The sequence below is a fragment of the Eucyclogobius newberryi genome, unplaced genomic scaffold (assembly GCF_026437365.1).
Source record: "Eucyclogobius newberryi isolate DKJ021-1_F unplaced genomic scaffold, fEucNew1.0.hap1 SCAF_16, whole genome shotgun sequence".
Classification (NCBI taxonomy): domain Eukaryota; kingdom Metazoa; phylum Chordata; class Actinopteri; order Gobiiformes; family Gobiidae; genus Eucyclogobius; species Eucyclogobius newberryi.
This window is the reverse complement of record NW_027315790.1, coordinates 11,652,066-11,670,586: the sequence shown is the minus strand read 5'-3', so window position 1 is coordinate 11,670,586 and position 18,521 is coordinate 11,652,066. Positions and strand designations below refer to the sequence as shown.

The 18,521-nt window shown below is 41.5% G+C and overlaps 1 protein-coding gene across 1 annotated transcript; it reads right to left on the bottom strand.

Moving 5' to 3' along the window:
* Window positions 1-10,508: 10,508 nt before the first annotated feature.
* Window positions 10,509-16,035, bottom strand: galnt12 (UDP-N-acetyl-alpha-D-galactosamine:polypeptide N-acetylgalactosaminyltransferase 12). Its single transcript, XM_072447558.1, has 10 exons — window positions 15,662-16,035; window positions 15,417-15,586; window positions 14,412-14,601; window positions 14,145-14,330; window positions 13,830-13,947; window positions 13,315-13,491; window positions 11,550-11,681; window positions 11,284-11,397; window positions 10,745-10,900; window positions 10,509-10,665 (listed from the first exon to the last, which is right to left on the bottom strand). Exons 1-10 carry the CDS (start codon window positions 16,012-16,014, stop codon window positions 10,528-10,530), a joined length of 1,734 nt encoding a protein of 577 aa, XP_072303659.1. The 5' UTR covers window positions 16,015-16,035; the 3' UTR covers window positions 10,509-10,527.
* Window positions 16,036-18,521: the final 2,486 nt, after the last annotated feature.

Here is an 18,521-nt window from a genome sequence, read left to right as displayed (position 1 = left end):
ACAAACATTTTAAAAATATGATCTTTGGTTTGAGCCTCATAATCCACTGCAATAACTTGTTGGGTCCTTCCATCTAATAGACCACAGACCCTGTGTAAGTGGCACAACCAGCACTCAGCTTCCTCTTCACACTTCTACCTCAGAACAGACTGTTCACTTGACATCTGCTATACATTTTTTCCCCTTTGACAGGAGACTAAAATGATTCTATGTTATCCACCACACTTGTTCACCTTAGATTCGAAGCACTGCATACTGTGTGTACCTATACTAGTTTAATAGTATCCGCACAGCAAGGAGTGAATATAAAACAAACACTAAGTTGTGAAACTAGACAATCCCATCTCATCCTCCAGAAGGGTCACTAGTCTTTGTTTAGGCAACACGCACATTGAAAGGTAGATTCATTCTGTGGTGATCCCAAAAGCACACTGTAAGGCTCCCCTGCTTTGTGCCTAATCTACAGTCATTTCACCAATACACTTCTATGACCACATTCTTTACTGATAAACAAAGATACAGACTAGCAACCAAAGAAGTAAGTTGATTATAATATCTGACTAGATGGGTACAAAATGCATGCTTATGGATAGTGTGAAACAAAGCACTTCTTCCCTTTAGTGTCCCTGGCTCAGGTGCCCAGTGAAGCTCTTCTGGGCCAGCCTAAGATCAGCTGATGTGGACAATCGATCTGTGGCAGACTCTCTTCATTAGGAGTCCCTAGGGCCAGGCCACCTGCCACTCACTCACCAGCGCTCTCACCGCTCGGCTGCAGCTCACGGTTTGCCACTGGGCTTCCAAATAGATTTTGTGTCCCAATGTCTTATCTCGCTTCCTCTGTGTGTTGCTGTGGTTGATAGGGAAAGAAAACTCTGTAATGTGGCTGCTAGAACGTTGACACTCATCAAACCATTTAATATTCTATGGTCAAGAAGAATCTGAGTCAGGGCAAAAAGAAACAAAGTAACAATTTACTCTTAAATCACACAGCTGAAATAAAGAAATTATTAGCATTAGTAGAGGTAGTAATGATTGCAGTTCTAGTAATAGAGACGCTGCATGTGCAAGTCAATAAATGAAGGGATGATTTGGGAATGCCTCACAAAAAATGTTGCTTCTTTTGGTTTAAATTAGTTAAAATAATTTGGCATTAAAACTGCTTGGTTTTTGCTAAAGTTTGTGTAGTTGACGAGGTTATTCGTTAGCTTGGGTTCGGGAGCAGGACCACGCCTCAATCTCTTACTTCCCCAGCAACCACACTTCCACTCTTACACATGCCTCTAATTACCAAGAAGGCCTATATATTTTATATATTTCTATATATTATATCTATATATTATATATTTCCTTCCTGCTGCTGTCAGACTTTATAACAAACACTGTTAGTCCTGAACACTCGCAATACTGACCTAACCATGTGCAATTCCGTCATATTAATTAGGCCCGAGCGCCACAAGCTGGCGAGAGGCCTATTAATCTTGTAAGGCCGTGCGAAGCACGGCTGCGAAAGTGCGCACGTAGTGCGCACGAAATCGAGCGCGAAGCGCTCGCCCACTTCCAAACACTCACTAACGCACTCCTTCACTCATGCACGCCCCGTGCATACTAATTAGTAGTAGGAAAATGGAACATTACCGTTGTAAACGGGCGAAGCCCGTGCAAAAGTGCGCACTAAACGAGCACTTTACATTGAGATGACGACCGCGAAGCGGTCGTCATCCCCATATAAAGCACTCATTTGCGCTAAGTAGCTCACGAATACGTTCCCCATCTCTTGCATGTTCCGTGCATATAAGCATGTAATGCAAAAATTGAACATTATTACTGTATAGAGGGCCAAAAACACAAAGTGGGCGGAGCCCACTCAAAATTAACGAAAGTACCCGTCAGTGACCAGGGACCCACACCATGAGGTAGGAAAGCGCGAGCGCTTTCCGAAAATGTATAGTTTATGATATTTGAAAAATGGGAAACATTGTTTTCGCATCGGAATATTATTCTTCTTCTTCTTCTTCTTCTTCTCGGGACCAACCCCCCTATTTTTTGGCGCGTCAGCGCCCCCAAATGTACCAAAAATGCATTGAGAGATGGGAAATGACCCAAAAAAAATCTGATCGTAGAATCATGAAATTTGGCGCAGAGGTAGATGGTGACAAGAGAAGTAAAAAATATTATTACGGCAACGCCGTCCGCCCAACCAAATGTCGGCCATATTGCTTCAAAAATGGCTAAACATGACTTCGGAGTTTTTCCAAACGTCGTACTTTTACGAACTCCTCCCAGGGCGTTGGCCCTAAAAAGCTGAAATTTGGTGAAAATGCTACTGAGGAGTGGGACATCAAAAGTTATCCAAATTACATTGATACCTCTCACTGTCTCTGTGCGGCGAAGCCGCAAACTGTAGCTAGAATTTCAGAAATCTCCCATATTTAAAATTTCTGCCGTTTGCGCGGATAAAGTCCGAATTGCGTCAAATTAGAATCAGTTGTTAAACTCTTTGCCCTAAACCTACTTGAAGTGAAATAAATTCATTTGGCGCCACAGCGCCCCCTACAGATTTTATATGGAGGTTAAATGTTTAGTTTTGCGAAATTATATGAAATTTGACACACAACTCAATTTTAGCATCCCCATCAAAAAAGTCAATGAGACCCATGTCATAATTGTTATGGCGTTGCCATAACGATGACCGAAACCTTCCATGTTATTCCAATGGGGAAATCGCCAGAACATGTTTACACTTTAGACTTTCACAAACTCCTCCCAGGGCGTCAGCCCTATTAACCTGAAATTTGGTGAGACTCATCTTCAGGTGTGGACCATCAAAAGTTATCCACATTTTCATTCAAAGAGTCACGGTGTCTGTGCGGCAAAGCCGCACATTTTGCCAAGAATTCAAAATAAAATAGCTTTTTGATGGTAAAACAAAGGGGAGAAGATTCAGATTCAGCAGTAGGCGTAATAAAAGGACAATTGGGGCGCGTTAGCGCCCCCTCCTCTTGCGGCGTGGCGGCGGTGTGGCGGCGGCGTGGCGAGGGCCGATCATTGCCGCTTGCGGCTATATTGTGCAATTACTGTCGTGATTCATGTGCAATTACTGTGCAATTCATATGCAAATTCATGTGCAATTACTGTCGTGACACATATTCATGTGCAATTACTGTCGTGATCACATGCAATGGTATTTATTTGTTTATTTATTTATTTTTATCTTTATTATTTTTCCCCTCCATCCCTTGTTGGGAAATGGGAGGTTTTGTCTATAGGAGTTTTTGTTTATAAGAGATCTTCTACTGAGAGTGTTTTTCAAACTTCCTATAAGTTATCTGTTCTTTTCCTCTGTATCTACCTGCGTTGCAACAATTAAATTTCCCCATGTGTGGACAATAAAGGATTATCTTATCTTATCTTCTCTTATCTTATCTTATCTTATCTTATATGCACAGGCCAATCCCAGCATCTCTTGTTGTCTCTGCTCTCTCGACCCCACCCTCCCACCCCATGTCTCTTTCATCTTCACCTTAACACATAACCATTTATGGAGGGGGGGTTTATCGGCTTGGCTGATTACCCGAGACAGAGCCCCCATCCTGAGTCTCTACCCAGCCATCTCTCATCGCTCCATCATCGCTCCATCATTGATCCTCCATCAATCCATTATCGCTTCATCATTGATCCATCATCGCTCCATCATCGATCCATCATCGATCAATCATCGATCCATCATCGATCCATCATCGATCCTCCATTGATCCTCCATCGCTCCATCATCGCTCCATCATCGCTCCATCATCGCTACATCATCGATCCTCCATCGATCCATCATCGACCCATCATCACTATTATCAATAAACATTCTTTCGTATTTCATTGTTGTGACATGGTCCTTGCTAGTGAACCTCATTTTGCGACAAATATCTGTTTTTGCTCCACCTGAGCACCAATAACCAAAACCTAACCCTGACTGCCAAATAAGACAGGTTGGTTTGTTTAGTATATCAAACAGCTTAAAGCTAATCACATTTTGGAGCAGGTAATCAAAGAGCTGCAGTGGGTATGAGTGAAGCTAGCCAACAGGCCTGGCACACGGCACTTCCCCTTCACAAACACACAAAGGTCTAATAGCTGTGCCACTTGAGCTCAGTAAAAGCGGCTGATGAAAGCAGAGCTCGGCAGAGAGTGGTGCTGGCCCTGCTTCCTGCCACTCCTCCACATGTCTGCAGCCTCATTACTACCAAGTACAGACCGATCTCGTACTGATACCTGCAGAGCAACCTTCACCTGTCATTTATGTTAATGCCCTCAAACTCACTCACACTTACATGCACTTAAACCTTCTGACCAAAACAACACAGTCTTGTACTAAGAGCAGAATACTTTACATTATGACCACTAAGGTGGAAACCATGGTGACATGTCTGATTGTTCTTTATTTATTCATTTATTCACATCCCCGAATCAAAACAACATTGTAAGGGCAAAAGGTCTGTCAGCAATCTATTAGACAGGTCATCTTTGCGGGCAACATCTCCTGAAACACTTGGCATGATAACTTAAAAACAAAGTAATCACCGAAAAGTAACAGACTTCTACTACGCATCTCTAAGGCCTATATTCTCAACTGGAGTACATCTCAGCGCTTATCAGTGGTGCAGAAAAAACTCTAATGTCTCCTTCAACGGTGATACATGTGCATTATTCTCCATCTGCCGAATCGCTCTCAGATAACAGCAGAACACTTGGCTTAACAACAATCCAAACCAGACACATCTTTACACTGTCATGTATATTTCCTGTTGGGACTCAAGCCAAGCGCTGCCATCATGCAGAGGTTGCATCTCACTTAAGCCACAAAAGAGCTCAACGTGTTGCGATTGTAATGGATTTTGGAGAACCCGGTGAGTTTAGACTTGAACTATATGTTTTATTAAGGGGGGACTGGCTTCCAACAGTAATATAACCATGGAATTTGAACCCCGTGTTGTGATGTTTGACGTGTTTTAATTCACTTTTTTGTATACATCAACAAAAAAGGGCAAAACAAACACTAATCATGTCACATCACAGATCTGTCAAATTTTCTATGACCCTCACCCTGTGGTATTCTGTGCTAATCTACTTCCTCACACAATGTAAACATATATAAAGACGCACTTACATAAGCTACCTCATTTTACCCCAGCTGCCCAGTGCTCTCCAGTGATTTGCTAGTCCATACTGAGACTTGGAGGCTGCTTGGATAATACTCTCGGAAAAAAGCCAGCAGGGGTAGATGAGGTTATAACCACAAGCAATTAGCGCATCGTCTGACAGTGAGTGTTCTCTTCTTATATCTCAGCTCAGAGGTTTCCGGAGCCCTGCCATGTTGAGCTGCATCGATCGGGGAACAGCAAAGGTCAGTGGACTGGCTCAGCGCCGGCACCACCACGCGTCCTGGCACTCTCTGAGGCCCACCTGCCTGTTGGAGCTCACAGCAGATAGGCTAAAGGCCTGTGGACTGTTTTACATAAGTGTATTGGTTTTCATAACACATGTGTTTTATCTTTTTATTATTAGTATTATTGTGTTTGGAGCAACTCGAGTCATAGAACATGGTTTCCCTCATCATGTATCCAGCTAAATGTAAATGTATAATGTATCTAAAAACTGCTATAGCTGATTAAAGTCCTACATATGCTCCATCCATCTATGCTTAGATTTCTATTGCCAGAGTATTTGGTTGTCTGTTTGACTGAGCACATCATCACCACATCAGCCATGAATTATGCAAAAGAAGGAATACATTTTTCCCCAGACTTGACAAGAACTTTAAGTGCTGCTTCTCTCTTAAAAGAACATTAGCCAGTTCTCATACGCCTGCACTCAGAGGCGGCTGCTTCCTGCTTCTTTTTTGTCCAAGTAGTTTCTTTTCCACTGGTTTGTACGGTAAGATTATAAGATGACAAAAAGCTACAGCCCTAACAGGAAATGACTGTAGTTTGTATTTAATAGAACATGGCCACACATACAAGCAGACGTGCTTGTATGAGAGTTCACTTTTTCCAGGAAAAACCTACAATACAAATAATGAGGCATTCAATTCGCACATGGCTACACTCGGATGACAAGGGATCTGATAGTTTGACCTCCATCACATCCCTCTAAAGTGGAAGGAGCACCACCTAGAGAAGGCAGAATTCAATTTAATCTTACACCGTGTAGAACTGTGTCAGTGTCTTTGGCAGTGTGAAGGGGAGGGACGTCAAGGTCGGATGCGTCTCACCTCATGGGACGACAGAGAAAAACAGCAGATACCACTCAGGTTTGTGAATGAGGCCTCAGCTGTAGCGCAGAGCAGGCAGTTAGCTCATATATGAGGAGGCATGTAGTTCAAGTAGAGCGGAGGAGGAGGCACTGTTCTAACTTTAGAAAACACGACTGGCTCACAGTTAGTACCATAGCGCGTATAATAAAACATGCGTCATGTGCAAGGCTTCCAACGCATCACACAAATACTATTATGTAAAAGGGTTTGTCCTATTTTGTCAATTATCTAAAACAGGCAGTTGGTGGCAAAGAAGATCCTGGCACTGAGTGGTTTAATGCTAACCCATGACATGCTCTTTTGGCAATAAAAATATGCACTGTGTGTATGATCATGTTTTTCTTTTGAGAGGATACTAGAGGTGGCAATATTTATTGAAATTGAGATCATATCGAGTAAAGATAAGCAACATTTAAGAATTGAGTATATTGTTTACAGTAAAAATGCTACAAAATGAGCTAATTAAAAATAAAAAGGAAAAATGTGATGTTGTAAACTTTCAAATGAGGGTATGGTAATATACCTGCGCTTTAGTGAGAAATAAACCACAATGAATATGTTTAAAGACATATTTTTACAAAATGTTGGTTGGATTGACATTATAGAAGATACATTAACCAAGTTAATAAAAACTCCTATTCCAATGTATGAGATACAGTGCTGAGACTGAAACAGTTTTTACTGGAATGAAAATGAAAAAGTGCAAATGCAAAACTAATCAAGCAGATGATTTTGTCCAATTCGTTGGGCTGGGAAAGCTTGTCCATTTAGCCAGTCATCAAGTCGTGTGGTAAGGAGAAATAAATGGGAGTGAAGGTGGAATGGCTAATCACCTGTGGGCACATTTTATCTGGTAGGAACACATTAAAGATGTATTCTGACAGTGAAGACTCGGATGGAGGAGGCGGCTGTGAAAAATTGCAGTCTGCAGCAGTGTGAATCAATGGGACTCAGGCAATCTCGAGATTTTTGCCAAATACTGTGTAAATACAAAAATACACTTAACAAGAAAAAATGTGCTGCCTTGGGACTCAACTATATCGCTACTATGAAATTGTCCAATTATTATGTATACTTGGGACACAAATTTTCAAACAAGCCATTATATTGTTTTGGAATCCTCCATTAGCCTTCATTGATTTTAATGTCAGTGAATTAGTGTCTGTATATAAAGCATCAGAATATCTCTCAGATGTAATGCCTTTTAAATTATGTCATGTTCCAGTCACTGTTATTTATAAATAGTGGACATTTTTTTTAGATTTTTGTGGCCCGATGCTAAGGGAAATGAACTCTTAAGGTAGCAGTTTGTTTAAGGAAGGTCACTGTGCTGGTGTGGGTTGGCATACGTTTAAATATCAGATATATGAAAGCTGCAGGATGTGCATTGATATAAGAAGTCTTTACCTTTGTGAAATCCATGATGGTAGTGACTTACAATTTCTGTATCTAGGCCTCACATGTTGACTGAACCATCAGGAAGTCCCTCCTGAAAGTGAAAGTGTGTCATCTAATGTATGCAGCCACTGCTCGTGAGCTGTTCTGGGGATTGGGATTACATCAACTAAACAGTCTGTGCTGCTCCTATGGCTCCTCGCTCCTGACAACTCCAAAGACCTGCACCGTGGAGAGGGCTGTTTTGCATTATCATTAAAGACACATATGGGTGCAGAGAGTAAGTGCTGTGTGGGTGCTTTCAGTTCTGTTTAGTTAATTCATTTTAAGTTCACTATTAGAGCTCCATATTTTGGCATATTTTGTTTTCATTGTAAGGATTTCTAGACAGTTTTTTCTCCATCATATTTCTATTCCACATAAGCGCTATAGTCTTTTGGTGCATTCAACTGGATACATTGTTTTTAGCACACTGCTAAAGCATATGCATAACAAAGGTTTTGTTTCATTTGAAAGAGAACTCTTCACTGAGACAAAGGGCACATTTTTTTTACTTGAGGGTAAACTAACACTCACAACAAGAAGACAGATTGTTACTACGGATTGTTATAGTCTTACTACCAACTACAGTTAGTTTTTTGCAGTCACTCAATTTAAATGTTTTCACTGATATTTCAGTGAATCACCTGGATACAAATGTATCCCTGAATATAAATGATTAAGAGAATATTAGAAAAGATAATGAATAAAACCACATTTTTTTATGATCTTATTTATTAACTTAAGACTTTCCACAAAATGATTAAGACATGTGTACAACAGTATAAGGCCACTGGTATTCTAGCACATTCTCCAGCATTACAACAGTACAATCACAAGAACGTCCCCGGGACTAGACATAATGAAGTGACAGCAGTACAGGCCCCTTCACAGGTCCATATCTGCAGTCCAGCCCTGTTTGTGTCAGAAAACTGCAGCTGGTGGATTTTTATTGCACCTACATGTTTGCTTACAATATAATGTCATTATAAAAGTTTACTACAGGACATGTTTGAAATAGCAGAAAGCAGCGAGGGAAAATACATGACAGTTTAATGATGAGATTTATGGCATTGGGTACACGCAGATGGAAATAGCAAGTCAACCTGCATGAGTTTTAAAAATATTCCATATTATAGAGAATAAAAAGATTAAAAGTACTGTTCCCATAACATTTTGTATTTACCCGTAGACATGCAACTATCCTGTCTATATAAATGGTCATGATTACAGATTGGACTGGTTGCATATGCTTTGTAGTAGTTTGGCTTTGTTGTTTGTTACAGAGTTGTGCCATAAATGAATATCAAAATAGGGGAAAATGTCCTGAAAATGCAAATTACAAAGCATGTTTTAATTGTCCTGAATGTTTGCTTTGGTGACCTCTGACCCTTTATGCTCTAACCAATCTTTGTCTTATTAGGCAAGTAAATGCTATCTATACTTGTATTCACTTTGAAACAGTAATAAATGTTATTGTACATTGTAAATAAAAAATAAAAACTCAATTGGCAAACGATCACCATTAACGTCACTAGACAAGACTTGACTCGGTCGTGTGTGAAGGTTATGGGTAAGAATAGGATTGTGTAAAGCATTTCCCAATATCCCCTTCCATCTGCCTCTGCTGGTAACAACTATAAACGTGATTACTTCCTCTTCATGAATCAAACTCCAAGCAAACCTGTGCACAAATGGTATTGTGAGTAAGATTTGGACAGTCCAATAGATAAGGCGTCCTCCGAAGCACAGCAAGAGGGAGAGGTTCTGATAACAAATTGGGCAAGGGCCAGAAAATCAATCAAGCCACCATCTGGTACTCGAGCACTCCTGAGACACCCACAACTGTGCTCTCCTCTGCGGCGTGTCCCCCAGTCCCTGTTCACAGCCGCTGGGACAGTAAGAGGCTCTAGACTCGTGACGGATGGAAGCGATCGGATCAGAAAAACCCACTAGCTGCACTCACACAAGGGGAATGTGTCCACGCTTGTGTGGATTCAGTGCAGAGGTGGGAAACTCACACATGATTATACACTGCACAGGCACAATATTATGACGAGCGAATTAGAGAGATAATAGAAGCCAGTTTCATCATTACATTATTTTAATATTATCGCAAATGTGCAATTGGTTTCTGGAGAAGAAAAAGGGTAATTTCTAGTATCAGATCACTTGGAATAGGATATGGGAAAGTGATGACAGAAAAATATATATATGTTAATAATAATCATCATTGTTGTATATATTATATTTCTTCAGTGCTGTATATATTTACTTTCAAAGTAAGAAATCAACTATAGTCCTAAAGGAATGGGAAGATGCTAAAAAGAGGATATTAGTTGGATCATGACTTGGTAAAGACAATGTTAATCCTTTTTAAATTGTGGGAATGAGAGTGCGTAAACAGTGAAATTTTCCATAAAGCCCCATTATCAAAAGCAACAAGATTTGCCCTACTTTTGACAAGACACAAAAGATGTGGGCCATCCAGGGCCCTGCTCAAAGGAGCAATGTGGCCCTCTAGTGGCAAGACACTACAATCTTAGTGCCTCCATGGCACATTTAATGACATAAAAAAAAACACATGTCCATCAATAGTGCAGTACAAAATCCAGCATATTATTTTCATTAAATAGAAATAAATTGTATTTTTTAGTTTTCTTTAGGACATTGTCAAACACCATGTAGGAAATCATTCCAATATTTAAGCAAGCTATTACAATGGCTTACCATTTCAGAACCCCAGAGTTAATAATCCACCGATTTAGGATTTTTCTTTTAGGATATTGCTACATTCGTTCTTCAAAATACCACTGTTGGTACGGAGTGTCAGCACAAGCCTGTAGCGAAGGGGCAAATGTCCCATCGTCAGTCTTGTGTAAGGCGTTCACACACTTCTGGCTCATCTCATGGTAAAGAGTCCCATCCTAAAACACATAGCCGTATAATTTACGTATTAAAATAATAAATAATAAACATAATTCATAATGACACAATCACATGTACCTCCTTTAGGATGAATTTCTGATCAGCTGGTACTAACTGGCCTCGTTTTCGGCACAATTGGACGGTCAGGTAGGTGCTGATGTTATCTCCAGCCATGCATCCTGCAGGTTGTCTCGTATTATAGCGGATCTCACCATCAATGGAGAATTCAAAGAACTGAGTCATAGAATACAACGTTCTTAGATAAAAGTCCATAATGATTTCAATTTGAGTGATTGAGTTTTAATCATAAGATTGGTGTAAATACAAGATAAAGAGACAAATGGACATTTGCTATGCTAAAAATATGCTATATAATAATAGAAAATATTCCATTGTAATGCATCTACCTTACTTATGATTGACACCTACAGGTCAGTGTGGCACATCATATAGTCAAGCTGTTGTATTTTGTTACACATAAGAGAATACGTGTTGCATTGATAATTGTAATTTATGAGTAAAAGATGTTGAGTGAATAATCCAATAGAAAGAACAGACAAATATTCACATAACTTTATCAAGTATTTCTCTGCCAATGCGTTTACTTTGGACCTTACCTGATTTGCGCCCATGCCATGACAAGGGTACAAGATGACCCTTCCTCCCACTATGGAGTGTTCATCTGAAGGGTTGTAGTCAAAACAGTAGTTTTTCTTCCCTCGATTTTTCAACTGTAGCAAGACACAACCTCATAATTATTTTGTAGGGTTTTCTTTTCCCTTCATATTATAGATCAATCTAAAATAAATCTATCAGAAATTAAATAAATGTTCAAAACATTTTCTAATTTGACTCTCTAATTAGAGCGCAGATATACCCTCACCATTCCAAACATGCCAGGCCGGTCCTCTGGGACGTTAATATCAGGATAAATATTATCCAAGTACCACCTGAAGTTCTTACAGCCGAGACGCTCCCTCAGGTTTCTTCGCTCTGTCACGTCTCCAAAGGCCTCCTGCAAGACCAGACCATATTTTAGCTTTAAAACATTCTCTCATTATAATCAGGTTTTTAAGTCTACTGTACTAAACACACAACTCTGAATCATGGTTAAACAAGTAGATGTACGAACAAAAGTACAAAGTAACTGAGAAACTATTGTCTTAATGTTTACTTAATGCTTACCACAGTGGTCGTTCATAAGTTGAATACACAGCAGATGTTTGTCTAATCAGTTTGCATGACTGTTTCTGTTAAATATTATTACACCAAGTTTGTATGATCCACTGAACAGTGCTTCCTTGTTCCCTCTCCTTAGACCCTTCCTTGCTTAGAAGGAGGGTCTAAGGACAGGGGATGCTGGGACATTAGTCCAAGGACAGGGCATGCTGGGACATGGCCAAGTCCTTATGAATATAGTTTATTCTGTTCTCACTGTCGCCCTTTGAGGCAACCACTGTTGTGATTTCGAGCGTTACCAATTTATTAATTTAATTTAATTGAATACAGGCCAACAGGGGCAGAAAATATGCCCACACAGATGCAGTGTTCCAAAGACTATGTTAGTATCCGCTCTGCAGAGACTCTATTTCCCATGTGCCCCTTGTGTTTGTCATGTGCTCCCATGTTTGTTTCTGTGTCTCCGCCCCTCACCTGCCGTCTGCTACTTCCTGGATTTCCCTGTCACCTCCCACCACACCTGCTGTCAGTCTTCTCGTTACCTTAATTAGTTTCTCCTGCCACTTGTTTGTTTCCCACCAATCACCTGCTTCTCTGTGTGTATTTAAGTTCAGTCTCCCCGTTGTTCTGTGTCTGTTCGTCACTTGATGTCTGTCCTGCTTGTAACTCCTGCCCTGCCCTGCTCCTGCCATTTTGTGGGCGAGCCTTTGTGCCTGCCTTTGGATTTTGAACTTTTGTTAATAAATTCTAATTTGCCTTGATTTGGACTGCTTTTGGGTTTTTGCCATCGGGATCATAACACCAATACTGTATAGATTACAGAGGGTAGAGAAGATCAATGGTATCTACAAAAACAAAGGATCACATTTGTCCCTTTGGTCCTTCTAAAAAGGCTGTAAATTAAAGCTATTCTGGCTATGCAATCAGGTCAGTCAATATGACGTGCTACATTTTATAAATGCCTAATTACTATTATAACATATGCATTAATGAATATCTTCATATTTATTATTTATATCTTCATTTTATGAAGCAATTAGAAAGCTTGTTTTGAAACTTGAGTGCACTGGGATTTTCAGGCCACGCTGAGGTTGGCATGGAGGCCTCCTTTCGGGGAGGCGAGTGCCACTCGATCTGTGGATTAAGCTCCTCATCTTAACTACACTGTAGCACACATACATGGGCTGGGCACCCAGTGGTTACCAGAGCTCTGTCAAGGACAGCTGGTTGACACCAATGACAGAGAGAGATGGAGGAGGTAATGATACACCAGGCCACCCTGACACCACCCTCACCCCTGGGTGCCTGCCACTCTCCTCCTCCAGGTGTCACCTAATCAGGGAGCTTCACGCAGAGCCTGCTCGTGTGTGGAAACCAGAGCTGAGCAGTGAAATCCGTTTTGTGACGGACACAGCTGTAATCAAACACTACCCCACTGAAAACATTCACCAACTTAAGTCCACACTCACCAGTCGAGCGTGGGGGTTTCGATGGTAGTACACTTCCTTGAACTCATCCATCCAGACCTCAGCGGCTCTCACACTGTTAGACAGGGCCTTACTCCGAGAGTAAGGGGCCCTTTTGGGAAACACATGGCCCACATGGGAACACGGATGGACCTCAAGGCTGCCTCCACACTGCCAAATCTAAAAACAAAAATAAATTAGTCAAGCACAAGGATTGATAGTGTTTTATCTGTCTTTCAGTCAGTCATATGATGCGCATATTGGGTTCATGAAATAAAAACGCCCACCCATCTCATTTAGTTTGCTTCTTTTCCAAAAACCACATTCTAAAATTCCTTACTGTAATTAATCTTATTTTGTGGTGTTTATGGTCTTGTCTTCCAGGGTCACAAATTCAAAACAGACAGTGCAACATTTTATGAGGATGCTGTAAAATGCAGTTTAAATAACAGAGCTCTTTTTGCATACAAAATACATGTATGCTAACAGAAGAATAGCAGCAGGCAGTATTTTCTCACCCTGAAGGAAAACTCCAGGTTTTCTCCACCCCACACTTCCATCCCCGTGTCATACGTCCCCAGGAACTGAAAGTAGTCCTTCCTCACTGCAAACAAACCACCTGCCATGGTAGGAGACCTGAGGGGAAACGCAGAAGTCAACACATTTATGCGTTAAATCACTACAACAAAGTGTATGGCGTAAAGCTGAAAGAGGTCAGAGATTCCTTATTGCAGAAGCTATTTTCAGCTACTTTTGAGTTTGTCGTGAAGATTCCCTAAAAATGCAGTTGTGACTGGTGAACAATTAAATACAATGTTGTGATCAGTTTTGACCTTATGACATCAGTGGGTGACAGCCTGCGCTTCTGTTCATAATCAGGAACTGAATGCCAAGTAAACACCAGCCTCCAGTCAAAACCTCCAATCTGAGGTTCTCCAGAGTTCCCCAAATACTGAAATGTGTTCCAGTCTATGACATCGATAACAGGACACACTACTGCACTGGGCTCCTCTTTGATCCTGCGGAGAAAAATACACATTCACGTCATCCTGTCCAGTGCCACAAACTATGACTGAAAGAACCAAAGGACAAAGACTCACCTTTGAAGCAGCGGCTCTAACCATCCTTCATGACACTCACAGTGACAGTCCAGGAAGGTTAGGACATCCCCAGTGGTAATGGAGGCCCCGAGCAGCCGGGCCCGCACCAGACCCTCTCTTTTAGTCGCCCGGATCAGACGAACTTTTCTTAAATTGCTGATGTATTTCTCCAGTGGTTCCTTCAAATGTTCTGTCACAATAATATAACAATAAAACAATACTGTTGCTAAATGTACACTCTTGTGTAATAATTGCTTCTGGATCTACCTCTGTATCTACCTGCGTTGCACCAATGAAATTTCCCCATGTGGGACAATAAAGGAATATCTTATCTTAATCTCTAGTGCAAACATGGGTGTGGATTACTTGACACAATGGAGTTGCCTGCATATAACAATCATAATCACAAATTACTCTCTTGCAGAATGTTTAAACCAATTAAATACAAGTTTGAGTTACTGAACTGACTCATAACATAACATAAGAGGAGGCAGAAAAGCAAACCCCAAAAAACACTCCTAATCAGCAGTGGTGGTACTCAAGTACTTAAGCTTGTTACTTAAAAGAAACAGGGGCAAAAATACCATAACCAAAGTAAAAGGTATAACATGCAAAATACTTTTAGAGTAAAAAAAAAGTATGTATATTATATTTTAGAGTTACATGTAGTCATCTTGATAAAGAATTGTGCAGATTTTTGGCCAAAGGAACTGTGTCGATAACTTAATTCATTTAGTCATGTTTATTTTTATTTTTTTTGTCAAAATCCGGTCTTTCACTCAGGATACCATCACGACCATTCCAGGCATTCTCAAACCAAATAGAAAAGTATGTTCTACTTTTCAGTCCAGTTCCAAAGTGTAGTGCAGTAGAAAGTAGAGACAGCTGCTCTTAAACCTAGTGAAGTAAAAAGTAAAACGTATTTGATGTTCAAACTTAAGTAGATGCAGTACTTTCCACCACTCCTGATGAGACAAGAGCAAAAAAAAGAGAGATTGTTTGCACCTTTTTCACTATAGTCGTCCACCAGCACCACTTCTTTGAGCAGGACGTCCGGGCAGGTCTCCAGGACGCTGTGCACTGTCCGCAGCAGCGTGGACCAGGCCTCGTTGTAAAAGGCAATGACCACAGACGTCGTGGGCAGTGACCTGTAGTCATACTTCAGGTTCTTACAGCTGAGGGCAGAAACAGAGAGTGAGAACAAAGTGAGGGAAAAGCGTGATCATGTGTGGGCCAGAGAGAGCACGCACAGGGGATTCCACTTTTCAGGCAGTCGGCGGTGAAGTGAAATCCGATCGCTCAGGTAAATGTTAATCTGGTGCTTGTCAATGCTCTCCTCTTCTTTAGTCTTCTCGCCCGCGCTCAGCTCGAGTTTGACGGCTTTGCCCAGTTCACCCAGTGCGTTTAAGTCCAACGCGGGTTTCTCGCACACGGGTTTCTTCAGATCCTCATTACTCACGTCTCCTCCGTCTTCCCTCGGGACGTCGCGCGCGCTCACGTCCACGAAGTTGTGCCTGGAAAATATGAAATAGCCTAGCAAAGAGGCTCCGAGGAGGAAGAAGAGGGCTATCTTGGGTCTACTTCTTCTTCCGCAGGCTGCCATCGCGTCGTCTCCGCTGCTGCAGGTTTGGGGCGTTTCATGCCCGCGCTGTCATTTCGCCACAAAGTTAAAGTAACTGTGGAGCGCAACTTCCACTGTTGGACCGACATCAGCTGTAGCCCGCTCCTTCCTCTGAGATGACCCGTTATGTTACATCCACAAGTGTGCAATGGGATTATTAATGATCCCCTCTAACGCTGTAAACAAAGCTGCAAGCTTCCAGCGCACTCCAAACTCAATAAAACATCTCAAACAGCATTGAGCACGAGCGACCCCCTTTGAGAACGTCCCAACGAGGTCTACAGGGCGATCACAACTGACTCGAAAAGTTGAGTGCTCTGCTGGGCTCGTACTTGAACTTGATTTGTCTCAACAGTTTGTGAGTAGCGGAAAGTTGAGAGAGAACGCCCAACATCCGGTGCGTAAAATACAAAATAAAAGAAGGATGTTGGAGCGGTAACTGCGGTGGTCGGACTGCCTGTGTGGACTGTAAGGTGTTGTTGTTGTTGTTGTTGGTTTTGGTGTTTTATGGCGGTTGGCATCCGAGTGTTGCATTACCGCCAGACTTTATTCCTCAGACTTTGTTGTGGTCCTTAAAAGTTCTTCTTCCATTGCTTTGGGGTTACAAAGCACATGAGGTCATGAGATGTCTTTGCTTTTGTATCCTGTAGAAGTTCTTCTTCCCCTCAGACTTTGCCGCAGCCCCCAAAAGTTCCCATTCCACCGCTCAGGTGTCACAAAGCCCATGAGGTCATGAGATGTCTTTGTTGTTGTATCCTTTAGCAGTACTTCTCCCATCACTGTAGCGTGTCTAAGCCCATGAGTTCAAAGAGCGGTAGAACATCCTCTTGCTTTCCATCCTCGGCTCAGTCTCCAACACACCCCAACTTTATAAACCCAACCCTGTGCTATATAAGTAAGCAACCACAGCCTCACACAAACCCTGTGACTGGATCGCAAGAACGTTCCGCAGAGTGAACTCCCGCCCATTATTCCGAAACCACGAGGCCAACACGGTCCTTTCTCTTTCATAAGCCGCACAGCGAATTAGCACGTGCTCGACCGTCTCTGGCACCTGACAGTGACCACATAGGCCGGTCGGATGTTTGCCTATCCTACTCAGTTGTAGAAGTCACTGCTCGGGAGTGCCGGCCAGAGCACTACTTGGGGCCAGGATAGATGATCGGGTAGACGGAAAATATGGAGACATTTAGTAGCTTTATTGTTGTTGTTGTTGTTGTTGTTTTATGGCAGTTGGCATCCAAGAGTTGCATTACCGCCAGACTTTATTTCCTCAGACTTTGTCGTATTCTTTAGAAGGCCTTTTGTACAAACGATCGCTCTCTTTGGAGGTGTGGTCTTTTTTAATATTTGAGGTTTGATATTGAGCTTTGGTCCAGTGTGACATTTGAATACCAAGCGTGTCTGTGGATGGGCGGGCTGACATGTCCATGACAAAGCCGACTCTGAACCTTCACCCTTTGTTGTTTATTTCAAACTATAGCCCACTTTAATGTTTAGCGCCATTCAACAGCCTTCATTGTATCTTGTCATTTCCTTGCAATGGCACTGGATATCACAAAAGATGGATGTTTATGTTGCCCAAACTGTAAGGTCAGACTTTATCAGTGCATACAGATACAGCAGACGGCAGTTGGTCGGGCTGCCCTCGATAAGCAACGCACAAGCAACAGATTGATAAAAAGTCTTTACTTTGCAGCAGTTTCCTGAGTTGAGTTTAGCTGTATGAGATAACTTGTAGGTATTATATCTAATTAAATTGCATGGTTTTATTTTATGATATAAAATACAATTTCCGGAAAAAGTGTTTTGTGTTGACAAAGGAAACTTGACAAAGGTAGAGCTTACAGTGATTGCTTCATGTGTCAGGTTAATCGTGAAGCCGCAAATTGTCACATTGTTATAAGATAAGATAATCCTTTATAACAATGTGACAATTTGTGGCTTCACGATTAACCTGACACATGAAGCAATCACTGTAAGCTCTACCTTTGTCAAGTTTCTTTATACAGGCCTACACATAAAATATAGCCTATAATAATAACTATACACTAGATACAAGCTAACGAACTTCCAAATGACACAGGCCCAAGGAATTTTGAAGATGTAAAACTGATTATTAAGTGTATCGACCTGTAGTGGCCCATTAGAGCTTTTGGAACTGGTGTGAATATAAACTCTTGGACACGAGATGAAATCTGACACAAAATGTATGTTTAAGCAAATGAAACAGTTAAATAATTAAGGTGACGTTTCAGAGCCAGCAAGTAATATGAGTGGTTTAGTTTCAGATCGAGCAGCCTTAATGTGAAAAGTACAAAGACGGTGTGTAGTAATGTGTGTGTAGTAATATGCCACGCCTGGCCGTGTCTGGCAAAGGCTTGCACTGTGCATGCTTCAGGGCGTTTTCATTTACGACCTGCTGGACAACGGTTTCCACGCACGTCCTGATGTTGTTTGTCAAACAGGTTCATTTATGGTTTACTGCT